This window comes from Jaculus jaculus, chromosome 18 (assembly GCF_020740685.1).
Source record: "Jaculus jaculus isolate mJacJac1 chromosome 18, mJacJac1.mat.Y.cur, whole genome shotgun sequence".
Lineage (NCBI taxonomy): Eukaryota > Metazoa > Chordata > Mammalia > Rodentia > Dipodidae > Jaculus > Jaculus jaculus.
Window position 1 is genome coordinate 53,614,456 of NC_059119.1, and position 18,845 is coordinate 53,633,300.

Consider the following 18,845-nt stretch of genomic DNA (forward strand, 5'->3'; position numbering starts at 1 on the left):
TTTTTTTAGCAACAGGATCTCCTGTAACCTAGGCTGCCCTGGAACTTGGTATGTAGCCATAAGTGACCTTAAACTCCTGATCCTCCTGCCTCCGCTTTCCTAGGTCTAGGATTACAGGCATGAACTACAATGCCTGGCTAGCAGTTTTTAGCTTACTTACAGGCATTTGTTTGTAAACTACATGGGAGATCCATAGCTCCCATTAAATTACAGTAAGTTCATACGTTAGTGTCTGTTAAGTTTTGGCAATCCTTAGAAACTATTATTAGTTTGTCAAAATGGGTGAATTAAACCTTGACATTTTATGATGATCTTTTTTCTTCAGCTAACAGAGTAAAGCAGGACTCCTAACGTGCTGGAATATTAGTAAGCCAGGCACAGTATAGGAGCCCTAATCTAGATATTTCCTTGTCCCTCTTTGTTTAACCTTTCTGCTACTAATGCTTCTCCATTTGTCTTCTCAACCTTTCTCTAGTGTACCTTAACTTTTTTAGAGGTGGGATCTAATCTTTGAACCTTGAGGAAAGCCTATATGGTCAAAAGTTTGGTTTTGAAGGCAAATGTTTGTCTGTGGAGATCAGTAAATTGAGAAAGGGTCCATGTGATCGGCACTTTAATGATCTGGGAGGACTGGTAGATTTTTGTTAGAAGTGGAGATTGGTTTGCACTCCAAGCAGAAGGAATGGTACACATAGAATACAGGATAAGAAAGCACAAGGCCGTTTTAGAGAATGTACATCTGTACAGTAGCAAGGAACACACGAGAGTCAAGGGTGTGCTCAGCTGGGAGCTTAATGTTTCATTAGGCAAGGACTTGTGTGTCCGGTTCCAGAGCTGGGTAATTCTGACCGTCACCCCATCTTTGTCTCTGTCCTCGTCTGGGCCTCGCTTGAACTTCACTAGCAGCCTTCTAACTGGTCTCAGTGCTCCATTTTAGTGCTTCTGTAGTTACCTTTATGCCAGCAAACAAAGAGGCCTTTAAAATCAGCTTGTATCACTGTCCTGCTTGGAAACACCACTGCTTTCCTGTCGTGCTCACTGTGAAGTGCAGGGACCTGTACCAGGGCCCACAAGGTCATGCAAGATATGCCCCACGTTTCTCTGATTTTACCTCTCTCCATTCCTCTCTGCTTTGCTCATTCTGTTCCAGCCACACTAAACTTGCTGTCCTTAGGATACACTGAGCTTGTTTTGACACTAGGCCTTTGTGGTTGCTATTTTCTATTTCTGGAATGTTCTTGTCCCACATTTGTGTATCTCTCTCTCTTGACTCCATCAAGGTTTCTGCTCACATATCACTACCTTTGAGAGAACTTACTTTCCCTGATTTGACTTAGAATACTTATCTCTGCCTGGCCTTAAATCTTAATGATATGTTCACTCATAGATAATCATTTTTTTAAATTTTCCTTCTTCCCTGCTTGACTGGAATCCTAAGTTCCTTGAAAAATGGACTCATTACTATAAGCCCCAAATTTAAAAGAGCACCTGGCTTTCCCTCATCTCAGTCAGTGAGGGAGTGAGTGATAGAGGGAAGGAATGACCCAAGGCTACGATGTGCATGTGGAATGACAGATCCGGAACTTGGGTGGGGGGGGGGGTGCTGGTGAGATGGCTAAATATTTAAGGCACTTGTGTGCAAAACCTAAGGACCCAAGTTCGATTCTCCAGGTCCCATGTAAGCCAGATGCACAAGGTGGCACATGTATCTGGAGTTCGTTTGCACTGGCTGGTGGCCCTGGCGCGCCCATCCTCACCCCCCATCTCTCTTTTTCTCTCTGTCTCAAATAAAAATAAATCAATTTAAAAAAATGAATCCGGAACTTGGGGAATCAGTGTGGAGTGGGGGAGAGGACGGTCCAAATGGCTACGGTAGAGCAAAGGTCTGAGCCCTGCTTCATCTGCACTTTGCTCTCTGCCCTTGCCAGCCTTCCACAGAACAGCCATGTCAGTCAGGGGCCGCAGCACAGATCCACACGTGACATTCGCGGGTCTGCAAATCTCCACTTCTCCCTTCTTCTCTCTAGTCTGCTGCCGTCGTCTTCCTCTTGTGGATCTGAGATAGGAACTTGCAAAAACGAAACCTCCAGTTCAGCTGCTCGCTTTGGCTTGTCCAATGAAAAGTCAAGGGCCAGGCTTGGATACTGCTGGCGTACAGGGTCTGCTCCACCGAGGCGCTTACTGCCGTCTTCTCCGGCTTGTGCAGACGAGTGACACTTGAATTCTGTGGGCCTGTGGCGAGCTAGCTCTTCAAGAGCCTACGCTCTTAGGAAAGCCACCTGGACTGGCAGCCTTCCTGCCAAGAAACACAGTAGTTGTGTATCAGTGATGGTTCCATGATGGTGAATGCTCAGAAAAGGAAGGAGTTTCCTTTCTTAGAATGGGAATTAAGAATCAGGTTTAAAGTATGAGCCAACCAATTGAAAAATGCAATGGTAAAGTAACATTTCAGTATAGTGATGGTGTGTGATCAGTGAAGAAATAGCATTTAGATGGAAACTTAACACATCCCTCTTTACAGTAGCGTTCATGCTGTGTTAGTGGCAGCTTTTTAAAGACAATACATTTTGTAACGATAGTGAGATGGCCTAAAAATTGTATAGCAAAATTTTCTATGACTATAATTATTTGACATGTTAATTGAACACATTTTACATTTAAGTATTTTTGGGTCTAGGGCTGCAATTATTTAAGTATGTGTATTTAATCTATTACATGTTCTGTCTAATAAAATGTCTGTTTCCTACTTAACTAAAATTTTCTCACTTTGAAGGGAGCTAACATTCTATTAACGGATAATGGTCATGTGAAATTGGGTAAGTAAATTGGAATTCTGTTGCATGCACAGATCTTTACTAAAATATAAGTGCAGTTTGGTTTTGGTTTTCTGTTTGTTGAAAGACTAGACTTTAGGACAATATCTGATATTTTAGATGGAGATCTTGTTGCAGGGCCTTTCTCTCTCTATATCTAAACAGGAATAAAGTCTACCCTTCACGCATGTCAGATCTGTTGCAAAGATACTGTGGAAGAGTAATCTTTGGAAACACTTTCATCTCGACATCTAGATATATGACTTCTTGTAATAAATAACTATAATGTTGTAACCAGAAACTGAGACAACAAACTAAAATTTAAAAATTTAGTACCTCCAAAAACCTTACATTCTTTTCCTAAGGTTTTAAAAATATAGTATTATTTAGATGTGCTAAAGGTTTTAAACACTTAGATTTTATAACTTTCAAGTTATGTTAAAATAAAATTCAAAACTAATGACTTAATTTGAGATTTAGACTGGGGAAAAGTTCAATATCCTAATTTTTATTACCTTTTGGTATTAAGTAATGACAAGTATATAATAAATATAAATAAATAAAGTTGTTTTGAATTATTTAGGACAAATCAAAATTCAACCTATGTGTCTTTCATTAAGATATCAATAGGGCTGAGAAAACCAGCTTCAGTATTAGATTCCTTGGGTAGAACATGCGAGGTTCTGAGTTTGATCCCCAGCTTCCCTAAATGAATAAATAAATGAATAATAAGTAAACCTGTTTTGAACTATAGCCTACTGTAGAACTAATCAGATTAAAGTACTTAGTAATAGCCAAGCTTGGTGGCACACGCCTTTAATCCCAGCACTCAGGAGGCAGAGGTAGGAGGATTGCTGTGAGTTTGAGGCCACCCTGAGACTACATAGTGAATTCCAGGTCAGCCTGTACCAGAGTGAGACCTGACCTCAAAATACACACACACACACACACACACATATGTATGTATGTATGTATAAAACCAACATGTAATATATTTTCTTAAGAGTCTTATAAATATGAGGGAAAGCTGTTCTTTTTAGTATCTAATCCTTGATGGCTTAGTGAGCAGTTTCTGTTAGCAGTTTAATTTGTAACAGTATTATGTACCTCCCTTTACCTTAGGAGGGATTTAGAGTAAATACACTAGAAACTATTAGAATTCAATGTACTTAAGGAATAGTAAGAAATTCCCACAAGTGACATGCTGGTATTAGAGTGTATTGCTAAAGTAAAGGCTTGAGAACTGTTGTCCTTGGGTATCTGTTCAAGTTGGATGGATTTAGTAATCCGTTTGATTTTGGTCTGAGTCTGGTAGAGAGTAAATGGCATATGTTCCTATTTAAAGGTCTCCTCCAGTGACCATCCCTGAAATGTAGGTCCTGGAAAATAGAAATTGCAATATTCATCAGTAGCAGGTTAGATTGTACTCAGCTGTTTCTTTCTCATCAAAATGATTTGATCATGACCTTTGTTGTCATCCATCTGGACTTATATCAATTATATGGAATTGATGTAGCTGTGACACTTAGTCCATCAAATTAATTAATTAACATATTTAGTATATCTGATATCTTCATATTTCTGTGAAGTTAATAAAAATACTATTGAATTTTCTTTTTCTGTTCCCTTAAGCAATTTTATTTTCTCTCATTTTTTTTAAATAGCTGATTTTGGAGTATCTGCCCAGATAACAGCTACAATTGCCAAACGGAAGTCTTTCATTGGTACACCATATTGGTAATTGTATTCTAATTCTTTTTTTTTTTTTGTCCTTTTATTATTAAATACAGTGTGTCTAAAAACATACATGTATACAGACTGGATAAAATGGCTTAGTACTCTTAACAGATTGCAAAGAAGGTATTTGATGGATAATATAACTTAGGCATGTATTCCTAAATATTGCTTGGCCAAAATATTGCCTCCATGTTACTTTCATTACACAGAAGTCTTTAAAGACTGGTAGATTTCCAGTAACTGTCCAGCTTTGCTGACTTGCTCCTACACACATACCACATGTATATCCACAGACATTTAGACAACTACCTTCTATTCCACTTCACATTCTATCCTGATTCATCTTTCAGCATTACTTTATTCATAATACCCATTGGCTCTAAGCTTTATTTGTTCATTTATTTGCGGTGTGGGGGTTCACATGTGCTAGGCAAGTGCTCCGCTTCTGGGTCTCCCTAGCCCTTGTCCAAAGCTTTTTGTTCTCCTAGTATGAGCACGCAGCAGTTTTCTCATCTTGGTGAGTGCAGAGCCAAGATGAATACAGCAAAGACGTAAGACTTTATCACCTGCAGCAGATAAGGAGTGCATGTCTCAGTCATCTTTGGAGTATAACCCTTAGGAAAACATAGGATTTTAGTTAAGATGCCTGTGTATAGTCGTGTGGGGTGGGCCAATCATGAGCATGCTCAGTTGGTGCTGTACTGTTTTTAAAAAAGACAACAGGCACAATTTTGTACATGCTTAAGCTCAGAGTTATGGAGCACATAAGAAAAATAGTAGAAATGCCTCTGAGTATGCTCAGCTTACACTATAAAGCTTTAGCTGAAAATAAGGAAGGGGTAGCAATTACCTTCTCATTGCTGGGACAAAATGTCCAACCAGAGCACCTTATGGGAGGGCTTCCTTCTGGCTTACAGTTTGGGAGCCAAGCTTCATCATGCAGGGAAAACATCATAGAAGCAGGCAGCTGAGCATCACATCTCCACCTGGCAAGGAGGAGGAGACGGAGTGAGCTTGCTAGCACTGGCAAGCTGGGCTGGAGTATAAACTCCTGAGGCCCACCCCCGTGACACACCACATCCAGCAAGGCTTCACCAGTTGGGGAGTAAGTATGAGGCTTAGTCAGAAACACATGGGATCAGAGATTAAAGGTGCTTGCTTTCAAAGCCTGCCCACCCAGGTTTAATTCCCCAGTAGCCACATAAAGTTAGATGCCCAAAATTGTGCATGCATCTGGAGTTTGCTAGCAGCAACAGGAGCCCTGGGATACCCATATGCATTCACATAATCTCTCTGAAACAAAGAAAGAAAGAAAAAGAGAGAGAAAGAGAGAGAGAGAGCATGAGAGAGCGAGCGAGCGAGCAAGCCAGCAAGCAAGCAAGCAAGCATTAGGGGCTGGAGAGATGGCTCAGCAGTTAAGGTGCTTTTCTGCAGAGCCTAACAACCCAAGTTTGATTCCTCAGTATGCACCTAAAGCCAGATGCACAAAGCGATGCATGTGTCTAGAGTCCTTTAACAGCTGGAGGCCTTGGCACACCCATTTTGTCTGTCCTCTCCTACCTCTCTCTGCTTAAAATAAGCATTAATATAGAAGTGCATCCCTAAAATGCATACTTTGCTTGGTCACTAAGCCTGATTAACTGATTATAAAGTCAAATGCTGGTTTGTTGGCTTTTACAGTCTTCCATAGTTGGTCAGTTCAGTTCATTTAACCTTGCTTCTGTAGTCTCATCCAAAAACCTTACTTCCTGGCCATACTTGTCTTCTAGATAATCTTTGACCATCTTATCAAAACTCCCCTGTAATTCACTCAATAACTCAGTCATTCTTGGCCACTAGCTGCCTGCTGGGTGCTTCACCAAGCCCTGTGCCTGAAGGGGTTGACAGTGTGTTGGTTCACACCATTGCTTAGTCTGCAAGTCTTGCCTTGCCTGCAGCATCAGTGCCACTACCAAAACACCTCTAGTCTGTCTCCTTAGCACATGTGTACTACTGATTTTTTAAGTGAAGATAGGATAAATATCATTTTTATATTGATTTGCCTTTATTGGATGTAAGTTTTAAAAATATTGTTAAAGGGATTTACAAAAAAGTCTACAGGTCTGATCCCAGCACTCAGGAGGCAGAGGTAGGAGGACTCCATGAGTTTGAGGCCACCCTGAGAATACATAGTGAATTCTAGGTCAGCCTGGACTAGAGTGAAACCCTATCTTGAAAACAAATGCCTAAAAAGTCTGCAGTTCTGTCTCTAGCATGACCCATTATTGATACGCTTTAAGATGAGTGAAGATTAGCTGTGTTTTTTTCATCTTCCAATCATCTTAGCCTTATTGTACATTGCTGACTCAGTTAATATACTTAGTACTTTACTCAATAAAGTATTTCTTCCTGAACTAACACTGTCATTTTTTGTCTTAGTCTTTTATGATTTTTTTCTTCCTTTTTATTAACAACTTCCATGATTATAAAAATTATTCCATGGTAATACCCTCCACTCCCTACTTTCCCCTTGGAAACTCCATTCTTCATTATACCCCCTCCCCCTCTCAATCAGTCTGTCTTTTATTTTGATGTCATGATCTTTTCCCCTCTTATGAGTGTCTTGAGTAGGTAGTGTCAGGCACTGTGAGGTCATGGATATCCAGGCCATTTTGTTTCTGGGGGGAGCACATTGTAAGAAGTCCTACACTTCCTTTGGCTCTTAAATTCTTTCCGCCGCCTCTTCCACAATGGACTCTGAGCCTTGGAAGCTGTGATAGAGATATTATAGTACTGAGCACTCCTGTCACTTTTTTCCAGTACTATGTCTTCTGAGTCATCCCAAGGTCACTGCCCTCTGAAAAGAGAAGATTCTCTACCAAAAGTGAGAGTAACATTAATACAAGGGTATGAACATTAAGAGAAGTGCTTATTGGGAGTTTGATGAGTGTATCATTTAGCTAGACAGCAGCAGATGTTACACCCCTAGGGCTCATGACTACCCCAGTTTTAAGTTTTCAATATAGGAATGTATTCCCTCCCATGGAGCTTGCCTCTAGTCCAATTAGAGGGCAGTTGGTTTCCCCCAAGACAGACGTGCCAGCATTGCACCCGTTGGCTCATTTGGCCTGTCTGGTCAAATATAAGGCTTGTAGTGTCCACTGTTCAGTATCTTCACTGGTGATTTATCTCTCTCCCATTGAACTGCATGCAGAATGTCTTTTTCCAGCTTTCTGTCAGCTGGTCTACCTGAAGGAGGTTATCAGCTCTTTTCCAGAAGGATTTCTCAGTGGCCTTGCATCCCAAGTAATGTGGAATCTTCAGTAATAGGGTCTTGCCATCTATGGGAAACCAAGGGCCTCGGCAATGGCCTATAATTTTGGGGGGACATCAGGGACCTCCCTGGCCAACAGTTCACAGGAAGGTATCCCATCCCTGGCACTGAAAATTTTCTAGCAACAATCTATGGCTCCTGAGTGTTCCATTGTCCAAAAAAGTAGGTTTCCATATGATTTATTTATATCCTCTTAGATTTTGATTAGCCTTCCCTCCACCTTTTCTTTACTCAATCTCTTCCCCTGACCTCACTTGGGCCTTTTCATCCCCATTAATCTACATTGTCATTTTTATAAGATACCTCTATATAACATTTCTATACTACAAAGCCTATGAAACTGCAATCTGAATTTGTTGGTTGGTTGAGCTTTTGTGGGAAAGGTGTAGGTGGGTGGGTAGATGTGGTACCCAAGGCCTTATTCATGCTTGACAAGCACTTTGCCACTGAGCTATACCCCCAGTTGAGCCTACAGTTGGTCAGTCTTGCTTTAACTCGTTGCCTTCACAGAGCTCCTGTCTTCCTCTGGCGTGCTCTTTTGCTGCTGCCCCGGCATTCCTGGCCCTGGAGCATGTTAGCTTGGGAATTCCTTCTTGGTTTCTGTCTTTGTCTTTCGAATGACTTTTTTTTTTCTTTTTCTTGGAGCACATGTTTCAGTATTTCTGGTAAAAGATGCAATGGGAGCACAAGTTTTGAGGCTTTACGCTCTGGGGTCCACATTTGCTTGCTAGTTTGTGTAAGTGTAGAAGGCTCCGTCTTCTCTGTAATACCAGTAGGCACTGGGGAGCCATCATAGTGATGGTTCATTGAAAGGAGCCCACACCTTCCCCAAGAACCATACCTGATTTTGCCCTTCTACATGACATTTCAGAATTTTTTGCTTGTTTTTACTGTTACTCATTTATACTTGATACTTGATTTTTTTATATCAGAGATTAATGTGTCTTAATTCTGAAAAATGTTCTTGTATTACTTATTTGATAATGTCTTTACCAAGTCTTTTTTAAGGCAAGCCTAACAAACTAGCTCTTTTTTATTTTAAATGTGAGAGTGTGAAAGAAATAGAGAATGGGCATGGCAGAGCTTCTTGCCACTGTAATCAAACTCCAGTGCGTGCACCACCTTGTATGTATGTGCAACCTTGTGTGTGTGGCTTTTGTGGGATCTGAAAGTAGAACATGGGTTCTTAGGCTTCGCAGGCAAGCACCTTAACCTCTAAACCATTTCTCCAGCCCTGTCTTTACCATACTTTTTAAAAAAAATTTATTTATTTATTTATTTATTTATTTGAGAGCGACAGACACAGAGAGGAAGACAGATAGAGGAAGAGAGAGAGAATGGGCGCGCCAGGGCTTCTAGCCTCTGCAAACGAACCCCAGACGTGTGCACCCCCTTGTGCATCTGGCTAACGTGGGACCTGGGAACCGAGCCTTGAACCGGGGTCCTTAGGCTTCACAGGCAAGCGCTTAACTGCTAAGCCATCTCTCCAGCCCTTTACTATACTTTGTGCTAGAACTCCTCAGTTACATCTTGGACCACTTGAATTAATTTTATCACTTTTCTCCCCTCCTCCCCCACACACCATTTAAAAAAAATTATCATTTTATTTATTTATTAGATACAGAGGGATAGAGAGAGAAAGGGAGAATGGGCATGCCAGGACCTGTAGCCACTGCAAATGAACTCTAGATGCATGTGTCACCATGTGCATCTGGCTAACATGGGACCTGGAGAATTGAACCAGGGTCCTTAGGCTTTGCAGGCAAGTGCCTTAACCAAGCCATCTTTCCAGCCCTCCCCCCAACAACATTTTGGTTGTTTTTTTTGAGGTAGGGTCTCACTCTAGCCCAGCCAGACCTGGAATTCACTCTGTAGTTTCAGGGTGTCCTTGAACTCTTAATGATCCTCCTACCTCTGCCTCCTGAGCGCTGGACTTAAAGGCATGCACCACCACGCCTGGCTAACACACACACCATTTATTAAGGACAGTGTATAACTGTAGCCCAGGCTGTCCTGAGCTCACTATGTAGTCAAGGCTGGCCTTGAGTTTCTGGCCATCAGCCATCTCTTTTGCCACGGTCCCTGAGACCTGAAAGGTGTGGTAGAGGTGTCTGCTGTGGTCCTTGAGACCTGGAGGGTGTGGTAGAGGCATCTCACTTAGTGATGAGCACTTCACTGCCACTTCTAAGCACTTGGATGCATTTTGAATCTCCCTGTCTGAAAAGAGAAGCAGCTGAAAGTGAGAGTAGCATTAGTATATAGTCACAAACATGTATTTAGAGGATAGTTTGTTGTGCACAATATATCCATTTAGTCAGAGGTATATCCAGACAACAGTAGTGGTTCTCCCTCCTCCCAGAGCTCAAGACCTGCAATCCCTAGGCTTTGATTAGGAGTTCCCTTCTGCTGAGTGACTGCTGTCCAATCAGAGGGCAGTAAATTTCCCCCACACAGGCATGCCATCACCGCAGCAGCCGAAACATTCGGATTACGGCTTGCTTTCTGAAAGGAATGAGGGTTTAGAGGACTGTTATCTGTTTACTTTGTGTGGTGTGTGGCAAGCACTGTGGATGCAGACACCTGTGCGTGTGTGGAGGCTTGAGAGGATGGTGGGCGCTTGCCTTTACCACAAAGCCACTTCCGTCCTGAGTGCGGTCTCTGCCTCAGCGGAGAGCCTCTCTTTTCTGTCAGTGAGCCTTTCCCCAGTGCGGTCTCTGCCTCAGCCGAAAGCCGCTTTTTCTGTCAGTCAGCCTTTCCCGAGTGCAGTCTCTACCTCAGCTGAGAGCCGCTGTTTTCCATCACTGAGCCTTTCCCGAGAGCAGTCTGTGCCTTAACTGAGAGCTGCTTTTTCGGTCAGTGAGCCTTTCCCGAGTGCACTCTGCCTCAGCCGAGAGCCGCTCTTTTCCGTCAGTGAGCCTTTGCCAGGTGCAGTCTCTGCCTCAGCTGAGAGCTGCTGTTTTCTGTCACTCAGCCTTTCCCAAGAACAGTCTGTGCCTCAGCCGAGAGCCACCTTTTCAGTCAGTGAACCTTTCCCATGAGCAGTCTCTGCCTCAGCCTAGAGCTGCTGTTTTCCATCAGTGAGACTACCAAATACAGTCTCTATCTTAGCTGAGAGCCTCTGTTTGCCGAAGTGAGCCTTTCCTGAGAATAGTCTATGCCTCAGCCAAGAGCCACTCTTCTCAGTCATTAAGCCTTTCCTGAGTGCAGTCTCTGCCTCAGCCTAGAGCGGCTATATTCTGTCAGCCTTTCCCAGTGCAGTCTGTTCCTCAGCTGAAACCACTGTTTTCCATGAATTAGTCATAGGAGTCCAGTTGCTTCCTTAGCTGAGAGCCTCTGTTTTCCGTCAGTGAGCATTTCCCGAGAGCAGTCTCTGCCTCAGCCTAGAGCGGCTTTTTTGGTCATTGAGCCTTTCCCGAGTGCAGTCTGTGCCTCAGCTGAGAGCAGTTGTTTTCCCTCAGGGAGCCTTTCCTGAGAGCAGTCTCTGCCTCAGCTGAGAGACCCACTTTTCAGTTAGTGACCCTTTCCCGAGTGCAGTCTCTGCCTCAGCTGAGAGCCATTGTTTCCCATCATTGAGCCTTTCCCGACTGCAATCTCTACCTCAGCTGAGAGCTGCTCTTTACCGTCAGTGAACGTTTACCTAGAGCAGTCTATGCCTCGACCGAACTTCTCTATTACGTCAGCGAGCCTTTCCCGAATGCAGTCTCTGACTCAGCAGAGCTGCTCTTTTCCGTCAGTGAGACTGTACCGCATGCAGTCTCTGCCTCAGCCTAGAGCCTCTTTTTTGGTCAGGGAGCCTTTCCCGAGTACTGTCTCTGCCTCAGCCGAGAGCTGCTCTTTTCAGTCAGGGAGCCTTTCCCGAGAGCAGCCTGTTCCTCAGCCGAGAGCCCCACTTTTCAGTTAGTGAGCCTTTCCCCAGAGCATTCTCTGCCTCAGCCAAGAGCTTCTGTTTTCTATCAGTGAGGTTTTCCCGAGAACAGTCTCTGCCTCAGCCTAGAGCCTGTTTCATTCATTCAGCCTTTTCCATTGCAGTCTGTTCCTCAGCTGAGAGCCAGTGTTTTCAATCAATGAGTCTTTTAGGAGTCCATTTGCTTCCTTAGCTGAGAGCCTCTGTTTTCCGTCAGTGAGCCTTTCCCCAGAGCAGTCTCTGCCTCAGCCGAAAGCCGCTTTTTCAGTCAGTGAGCCTTTCCCGAGTGCACTCTCTACCTCAGCTGAGAGCTGCTCTTTTCCGTCAGCGAGCCTTTACCTAGAGCAGTCTATGCCTGGGCTGAGCCTCTCTATTATGTCAGGGAGCCTTTCCCGAGTGCTGTCTCTGCCTCAGCCGAGGGCCCCACTTTTCAGTTAGTGACCCTTTCCCTAGCACGTTGTCTCAGCCAAGAGCCTCTGTTTTCGGTCAGCGAGCCTTTCCCGAGTGCTTTGTCTGCCTCAGCCTAGAGCTGCTCTTTTCCGTCAGTGAGACTGTACCGCATGCAGTCTCTGCCTTAGCTGAGAGCCACCGTTTTCCTTCAGTGTGCCTTTTCCGAGAGCAGTCTGTGCCTCAGCCTAGAGCTTCTGTTTTCTATCAGTGAGGTTTTCCCTGGAGCAGTCTCTGCCTCAGCCTAGAGCCTGTTTTTCGGTCAGTGAGCCTTTCCCGAGTGCACTTTGTGCTTCAGCTGAGAGCCACTGTTTTCCTTTAGGGAGCCTTTCTGAGTGCATGCAGTCTCTGCCTCAGCTGAGAGCAATTGTTTTCCGTCAGGGAGCCTTTCCCGAGTGCAGTCTGTGCCTCAGCCGAGGGCCCCACTTTTCAGTTAGTGACCCTTTCCCGAGAGCATTGTCTCAGCCAAGAGCCTCTGTTTTCGATTAGTGAGCCTTTCCCGAGTGCTGTCTCTGCCTCAGCCGAAGCAGCTTTTTCAGTCAGCCTGCCTTTCCCAAGAGCAATCCCTGCCTCAGCCGAGAGCTGCCTTTTCTGTCAGTCAGCCTTTTCCGAGTGCAGTGTGTGCCTCAACGGAGAGACTCTCTTTTTGGTCAGTGAGTCTTTCCAGAGAGCATTCTCTGCCTCAGCCGGGAGCCTCTCTTTTTGGTCAGGGAGCCTTTCCCTCAGCCGAGAGCCACCTTTTCAGTCAGTGAACCTTTCCCATGAGCAGTCTCTGCCTCAGCCTAGAGCTGCTGTTTTCCATCAGTGAGACTACCAAATACAGTCTCTATCTTAGCTGAGAGCCTCTGTTTGCCGAAGTGAGCCTGAGAATAGTCTATGCCTCAGCCAAGAGCCTCTCTTCTCGGTCATTAAGCCTTTCCTGAGTGCAACTTCTGCCTCAGCTGAAGGCGCTCATCAGTCAGCCTTTCCTGAGAGCAGCCTCTGCCTCAGCAGAGCCGCTCTTTTCCGTCAGTGAGACTGTACCGCATGAGGTCTCTTCCTTAGCTGAGAGCCAGTTTTCCTTCAGTGAGTCTTTCCCGAGTGCAGTCTGTTCCTCAGCTGAAGCCACTGTTTTCCATGAATGAGTCATAGGAGTCCACTTGCTTCCTTAGCTGAGAGCCTCTGTTCTCTGTCAGTGAGCATTTCCCGAGTGCACTTTGTGCCTCAGCTGAGAGCGGCTCTTTTTAGTCAGGGAGCCTTTCCCGAGAACAATCTCTGCCTCAGCTGAGAGCTGCTCTTTTCACTCAGGGAGCCTTTCCCAAGTGCAGCCTGGGCCTCAGCCGAGCGCCCCACTTTTCAGTTAGTGAGCCTTTCCCGAGAGCGGTCTCTGCCACAGCCTAGAGCCGCTTTTTTGGTCAGGGTGCCTTTCCTGAGTGCTGCTCTGCCTCAGCTGAGAGCTGCTCTTTTCAGTTAGGGAGCCTTTCCCGAGAGCAGTCTGTGCCTCAGCTGAGAGCAATTGTTTTCCGTCAGTGAGCCTTTCCCGAGTGCAGTCTGTGCCTGAGCCTACAGCGGCTATATTCAGTCATCCTTTCCCAGTGCAGTCTGTTTGTTCCTCAGCTGAGAGCCACTGTTTTCCATCAATGAGTCTTTTAGGAGTCCAGCTGCTTCCTTAGCTGAGAGCCTCTGTTTTCCGTCAGTGAGCCTTTCGAGAGCAGTCTGTGCCTTAGCCGAGAGCTGCTTTTTCAGTCAGTGAGCCTTTCCGAGTGCAATCTCTGCCTCAGCTGAGAACCGCTGTTTTCATTCATTCAGCCTTTCCCACTGCAGTCTGTTCCTCAGCTGAAACCACTGTTTTCCATCAATGAGTCTTTTAGGAGTCCATTTGCTTCCTTAGCTGAGAGCCTCTGTTTTCCGTCAGTGAGCCTTTCCCCCGAGCAGTCTGTGCCTTAGCCGAAAGCCGTGTTTTCAGTCAGTGAGCCTTTCCCGAGTGCAGTCTGTGCCTCAGCCGAGGGCCCCACTTTTCAGTTAGTGACCCTTTCCCTAGCACGTTGTCTCAGCCAAGAGCCTCTGTTTTCGGTCAGCGAGCCTTTCCCGAGTGCTGTCTCTGCCTCAGCTGAGAGCTGCTGTTTTTCCATCAGTGAGCCTTTTAGGAGTGCAGTAGCTTCCTTAGCTGAGAGCTTTTTTCCGTCAGTGAGTTTCCTGAGTGCAGTCCCTGCCTCAGCCGAGAGCTGCCTTTTCTGTCAGTCAGCCTTTTCCGAGTGCAGTGTGTGCCTCAACGGAGAGACACTCTTTTTGGTCAGTGAGTCTTTCCAGAGAGCATTCTCTGCCTCAGCCGGGAGCCTCTCTTTTTGGTCAGGGAGCCTTTCCCGAGTGCAGTGTCTTCCTCAGCTGAGAGCCGCTCTTTTAAGTCAGTGAGCCTTTCCTGAGTGCAGTCTTTGCCTCTGCGGGAGCTGCTGTTTTCAGTCACTGAGCTGAGCCCCTGGAGTTTTCCTGTCTCTGCATGGATTTGGCCACACTTAGTCTCTTACATAGGTGCTAGGGAATAAAACTTGAATTGTTTTTGGCCCTCTTGCATAAACAGCCAGCACTTTTCACAGCTGAGCCATGTCTCCTATTGTACTGATTGCTATGAACTGTCCCTAGTTTCTTTTAAGCGCCTGGAGGTACCCTCTTGTGTGTTTCTATGGTTTAGCCCCATTCTGTATACATACTCAATAAATGTTTGTTGATGAGAAAAGACCTTTTGGGCTGACTCAGGTGTCCCTCAAACTCATGTGTTTTCTGTGTTTGGTTGCCAGCTGCAGGCAGTTTCAGAGGTGGAGCCTAGCTGAAGGAGGTGTATTGTTGGGGGCGGGCTCTGGAGTTTTATAGCCAGCGCCCCCTTGCTAGAGATCAACTCACTTTCTTGCTCTGTTTTCCATCTGCTATGACAAAAGTGACATGTAGCCTCTGCTCACACCCTGCTTTCCCTGCCATCGTGGTGCTTCCCCTGGAGACGGTTAGCCAAGTAACTGCTTTCCTCCCACCAGCTGCTTTTCTTTGGCTGTTTTATCCCAGCAATGCAGGCGTAACCACAGCAGATCTCTCTGCGTCTAGAGACAAAAACTGTCATTTCTGGCCAGGTGTGGTGGTGCACGCCTTTAATCCCAACACTTGAAAGGCAGAGGTTGAAGGATTGCTGTGAGTTCAAAGGCCACCCTGAGACTACAATGTTAATTTCCGGTCAGCCTGGGCCAGAGTGAGACCCTACCTCAATAAACAAGACAACAGCATCAACAAACCCTGTCACTTCTTGTATAGTTGTGTGGAGATGTCTTGGGAGCTTGTGAAGTTGTGAGTGAGTAGTTAATGGAACCTTCCTATTCTGTACCACTTCTTAGCACCTTGTTGTTCCCACCTAAACCTAACCATTTCAGAACCTCTCCCTTCCAGTTAGCCCAAAGTGTGTTGAAGTAGTAAGGGTACATGCATACATCATTAGTAACACATGCCACAGCCTCAGTGTTGCATTGCAAGTTGGGCCATTGCTGTGTATATCTCTTGTGCAGTCTCTGGTCAAGACCTGAGGCCTTTCCTTTGTGTGGGTCACTTATTTTTAGCGCGCATACAGACCTGTGAACATTGAACAGTCGACATAAAACAGACTTCTACCCTTCCAGACATTTCCTCTTGTCCCTCTGTAGTTTGTTCTCTCCTTGTCCCTTTCCTCCGGTGACTCCTGCGATTTCTGTGTCTGTGTTCCTGCTTTTTCCTCAGGTGTTATCTGAGTAGAGTCGTGTAGTCCGTGACCAGAGGGTTTTGCACTTGTCATGTTCTTAGCTTTTCTTGTGAGGGGTTGGCGTTGTCTTTATAAATTTGTCTTTGAGCAAGACTTTCTAAAGCATTCACTTTAATTTTTTTTTACATTTTTACATGTTTTAAAATTATTTATTTATGAGAGGCAGATAGAGAACAGGCACACCAGGGCCTCCAGCCACTGCATATGAACTCCAGATATAGGTGCCAACTTGTACATGTGGCTGACGTGGGTCCTAGAGATTCAAACCTGAGTCCTTTGGTTTTGCAAGCAGGTGCTTTAACCACTACGCCATCTCTCCATCCCACAACTACTTTTATTTTTATTAAAAAGTCAGTTTTTGCCAATTGTGGTAGCACATTTCTTTTTCCAGCACTTGGGAGTCAGAGACAGGATCATGTGATCATGTGAGTTCAAGACCAACCTGAGAACACATAGTGAATACCAGGTCTGCCTGGAAAAACCAAACCAAACCAAATGAAACTATGTATATATGTGTATGTATGTATCAGTATTCAGGCTAGAGAGATGGCTCAGTGGTTGAGGCACTTGCCTGCAAAACCTAAGGACCCAAGCTCAGTTCCCCAGTACCCATGTAAGCCAGATACACAAGGTGGCATGCATCTGGAGTTTGTTTGCAGTGGCTGGAGGTCCTGGCCCATCCATTCTCCTCCCTCCCCCTCTGTCTCTCAAGTAAATAAGTAAATGAACAACCAGTTTTCAGGTCAGGAAAGATGACTTAACAGTTAAGGCACTTGCCTGCAAAGCCCAAGGACCCAGGTTTGATTGCCCTGTAACCCATATTAGAGGGAAAAAATAGGCCTTTTAAGTACTACACATGCATTTTCAGACCCATGTGGCTTGAGGAGAGTGTAGAGGAAAAGCATAATTGACACAAGGCCTTTGCTTTTGTGCAGGATGGCTCCTGAGGTTGCAGCTGTTGAGAGGAAAGGCGGGTACAACCAGCTGTGTGACCTCTGGGCAGTGGGGATCACAGCCATTGAACTTGCTGAGCTGCAGCCTCCGATGTTTGACTTGCACCCGATGAGGTCAGTGTGTCCGTGTGGAGCCCTCTTCCCAAATTCAGGCTGTTTTCCTCTTGCTGTCATTTGTTTTGTCATAAGCACGATCCTCTTCTCCTTGTTCTGCTTTGGTTGGGAGTACCTAGTAGTATAGTTAATATTATTAAAACAGGAGAGCTGAGCCAGGCATGTTGGTGCACACCTTTAGTCCCAGCACTTGGGAGGCAGAGGTAGGAGGATTCTGTGAGTTCAAGGCCACCCTAAGACTACATAGTGAATTCCAGGTCAGCCTGAGCTAGAGTGAGACCCCACCTCCACAAACTAAAGAAAAAACCAGGAGGGCTGGGGCCATGGCTCAGCAGTTAAAGGTGCTTGCTTACAAAGCCTACTGGCCCACATTTGATTCCCCAGTGCCCATATAAAGCCAGATGCACAAAGTAGTACACACATCTGGAGTTTGCAGTGGCCTGAGGCCCTGGCATGCCCATATTCACACACACTCTCTCTCTTCTCCCTCCCTCATATACGAAATACTAAAGTGTTGTCAATGTTTTATTCATTTTTCAGAGCATTATTTCTAATGACAAAGAGCAACTTTCAGCCTCCTAAACTAAAAGATAAAATGAAGTGGTAAGTACTTTTTGTTTATTAACTTTTATTGCAGGATAAATATAAAAAAAGGAATTTAAGTGTGAAAATCTCATTTTCAAAAACTTTTAGGTCAAATAGTTTCCATCATTTTGTGAAAATGGCACTTACCAAAAACCCCAAAAAGAGGCCTACTGCTGAAAAATTATTGCAGGTACCATTTTTTTTTGCCTAAAATATATCTTCAAAAGATAACCTGTTCGATCAGATTTCTAATGAGGGTTCTGTTCTCTATTTTTTATAGCACCCTTTTGTCACACAGCCTCTGACAAGGTCCTTGGCAATAGAATTGCTGGATAAAGCGAACAACCCAGACCATTCCACTTTCCATGATTTTGATGACGACGACCCTGAGGTAGGAACAGTTTTCCCCAGCTGTTTTGCATAAGTACGTATGTGTGAAAACCAGTTTTTGAACTTTGGTATCTAATTTAAGTAAAAGAAATTCTTGTGAAAATAGCTAACCCTTTGTCTTAGGAAATTGTGTGCTGGAGTTTTCTAATTGGCTAGTGAGTTGCAAATTAAAAAACAGAACCATTTAATACACTTGTTCAAAGTTACTGTTGCTGCTGGGTGTGGTGGCGCACGCCTTTCATCCCAGCACTCGGGGGCCAGAGGTAGGAGGATCGCCGTGAATTCGAGTCCACCCTGAGACTACATAGTGAATTCCAGGTCAGCCTGGGCTAGTGAGACCCTACTGATATAATAATGGTATACCAAAAAGCCAGACACCTGAGATGGATGATGAGTGTGCTTTTAATGAGAAGGGGAAAAGAGCTTCTGAAATGCTTATGTTCCCACACAATGGTGAACACACAGCTTTCAGCAGTCTTAGTTAGACCAGCCCTGGCTCATATTGTGGCAAAAATTGAAACACAGGCCATTATCCCCTGCCATCTATGAGTGAGTGCGTGAGTAGATACATAGATACATACATACGTACATATGTGTGTGTGTGTGTGTGTGTGTGTGTTCAATGATGTCATTAAATGATACATGCAGATAGAGTCTTTATGGGACTATCTTTGTCTCCCCTGCAGAATTGGTTTCTTTTTATTTTGTTTTGTTTTGTTTTAAAGTTGTTTTTTTTTTAATTTTATTTATTTATTTATTTGAGAGTGACAGACACAGAGAGAAGGACAGATAGAGGGAGAGAGAGAGAATGGGCACGCCAGGGCTTCCAGCCACT

The 18,845-nt window shown here is 44.7% G+C and overlaps 1 protein-coding gene across 4 annotated transcripts in view; it reads left to right on the forward strand.

The window, feature by feature from the left end:
* Map4k3 (mitogen-activated protein kinase kinase kinase kinase 3) overlaps positions 1-18,845 on the forward strand; it is a 164,566-nt gene that overhangs the window by 83,543 nt on the left and 62,178 nt on the right. For 3 of the 4 annotated variants that reach the window (XM_004660110.2, XM_004660111.2, XM_045137376.1), the window contains 6 exons: positions 2,774-2,816; positions 4,478-4,550; positions 16,904-17,035; positions 17,576-17,638; positions 17,729-17,810; positions 17,901-18,011. In XM_004660110.2, coding sequence (XP_004660167.1) covers positions 2,774-2,816; positions 4,478-4,550; positions 16,904-17,035; positions 17,576-17,638; positions 17,729-17,810; positions 17,901-18,011 — 504 coding nt within the window. The remainder of the gene's footprint in view (positions 1-2,773; positions 2,817-4,477; positions 4,551-16,903; positions 17,036-17,575; positions 17,639-17,728; positions 17,811-17,900; positions 18,012-18,845) is intronic. The other variant, XM_045137377.1, reaches the window with a different exon arrangement.